A 2,044-nucleotide genomic window follows, 5' to 3' on the forward strand; every position below is an offset into this window, starting at 1 on the left:
CTTACCGACTGAGTTGAATTATCATGTTTTAATTCTGTACGTAAGTATTTCATTTTGTAGAAATAATTGTGGAAATTAATGATATTCAAATAAATTAACAATTATAAATTATTATCAAATTAAATATAAATAATTTTCTACTTTAATTATATATATATATATACATTAATCTTATTTGTTGTTTTTACCGACTGAGTTGAATTATCATGTTTTAATTCTGTACGTAAGTATTTCATTTTGTAGAAATAATTGTTGAAATTAATGATATTCGAATAAATTAACAATTATAAATTATTATCAAATTAAATATAAATAATTTTCTTCTTTAATTATATATATATTAATCTTATTTATTGTTTTCAATGTTTTTATAATAATTAAATGAATTTGATACTTCATTTAACGTGCATCGCAGTTTCCGATTTTTGTTTGTTTTTTTTTTACGGCAGATCACAATCGATAATATAATAATTATTATTTATTTTTAGGCACATCATCTAACCGATAAAGCAGAAAGAATTTTACCCAAATTTTATATTCGTGATGCAACGGTGCCCAGAACAATACCATTAACCTTTGAACCTAATGGTTTTTATCGTACTTTTAAGAAACGTGCATTGGAGGCTCTCAAAAATGTTGATTTTCATCGACCCTCATTGAATTCTAATCTCATTGCTGATACTTTCTTTACTATTACAGTCACATTATGCTTGGCTTCTGTTTATTTTCAATCATCTTGGGGATTAATCTTGACGATTCTTGCTGGTAACAACAAAAAAATAAATTTTTCCGTGTTTCAACACATTGTTTCAGGTTTTTTTGTTTGTATTTTTCATTTCCAATCAAATTTTATTTTGTATAAATTAAAATAAAGACAAAAGTAACCTACAAAGTTTTCTTTATTAATTTGTTTATTATTATAACTATGATGTAAATTGTTTACACACACACACGATGAATATTCTTTTATAATTATTCAAAAGTTTTTATCATTAAACTAGTATACGTAACGGAGTATCATCATTGGACAAAATTCTTAACATTTTGATGCATCATTTTCTTGATCCCATTGACCTGCACTAATTGAAGCAACAATCGTACCGAATGACTCATGAAATATATTGAGACACATTTTTCCTCATTTCAATTAGTATAATGAGCATCCCCAAGGACGTGGTGAAAAAATATTTAAAAAAAAGAAAAATAAACAAGAAAACCTGAAACATCCTGTACATCTCAGGAATGCATATTTAATATATAGAACTTGTTTTGGAGGTTATGTGTGTATAAATATGATTTTTTCTAAAATAATTTATCACGTATTATTTTTTAGGGTTATTTCTCGCATGGACTACAATCATAGGTCATAATTATTTTCATATGAGAGATAATTTTCGTATGTATTATTTCGATATTAGTTTGATGTCATCTAAAGATTGGCGAATCACGCACGCCATGAGTCATCATCTTTATCCAAATACTATTTGGGATTATGAAATTTATGTTTTTGAACCTATACTTAATTGGTTACCGAATAAAAACAAGAATACGTTGAAAATATTTTTAGGATATATTTACACACCAATAGTTTACACTTTGTCATTCATTTTTCAAGGTATTAAAAGGTAATTGAAATATATATATATATATATATTTAATGATTAACCTAACTTTTTTTTTTCTAATTGTTATCATTTGTTTTTTCTTTGTTTAAGGTATTATTCGGTAATATGGGAATATAAAACTTTTGAATTCAGAGATGCAGTACCATTACTTCTTCCAATTGTAATGTCATTTTTTGCGCCAAATATATTAATCTCTATTAAAACTTGGTTAATAATCATTTTTATAAGTAGCATTGTATTCAATTTTATCGGACTTAATGCTGCTCACCATCATCCGAATATATTTCACGATGGGGATATTTGTCGGTTTGTATTTTTCTTTTTTTTGATTTATTATTATTATAAATTAATTATTTTTCTCCTTATTTTTGTTCATTTTCTTTTTTTTTTTTTAAATCTTTTTTCATAATTATGTTATA

At 24.8% G+C, this 2,044-nt stretch overlaps 1 protein-coding gene across 1 annotated transcript in view; it reads left to right on the forward strand.

Annotated features, from left to right (window-relative positions):
* Window positions 1-488: 488 nt before the first annotated feature.
* The window catches only part of LOC106792814 (cytochrome b5-related protein), a gene marked incomplete at its 5' end in the record, with an annotated part of 4,926 nt that continues 3,370 nt past the window's right edge, over window positions 489-2,044 (forward strand). The window contains 3 exons of the mRNA XM_014759336.1: window positions 489-765; window positions 1,334-1,625; window positions 1,716-1,931. Coding sequence (XP_014614822.1) covers window positions 489-765; window positions 1,334-1,625; window positions 1,716-1,931 — 785 coding nt within the window. The remainder of the gene's footprint in view (window positions 766-1,333; window positions 1,626-1,715; window positions 1,932-2,044) is intronic.

Source organism: Polistes canadensis, unplaced genomic scaffold (genome assembly GCF_001313835.1).
Source record: "Polistes canadensis isolate GaletaPanama2010 unplaced genomic scaffold, ASM131383v1 scaffold_738, whole genome shotgun sequence".
In the NCBI taxonomy this organism is placed as follows: domain Eukaryota; kingdom Metazoa; phylum Arthropoda; class Insecta; order Hymenoptera; family Vespidae; genus Polistes; species Polistes canadensis.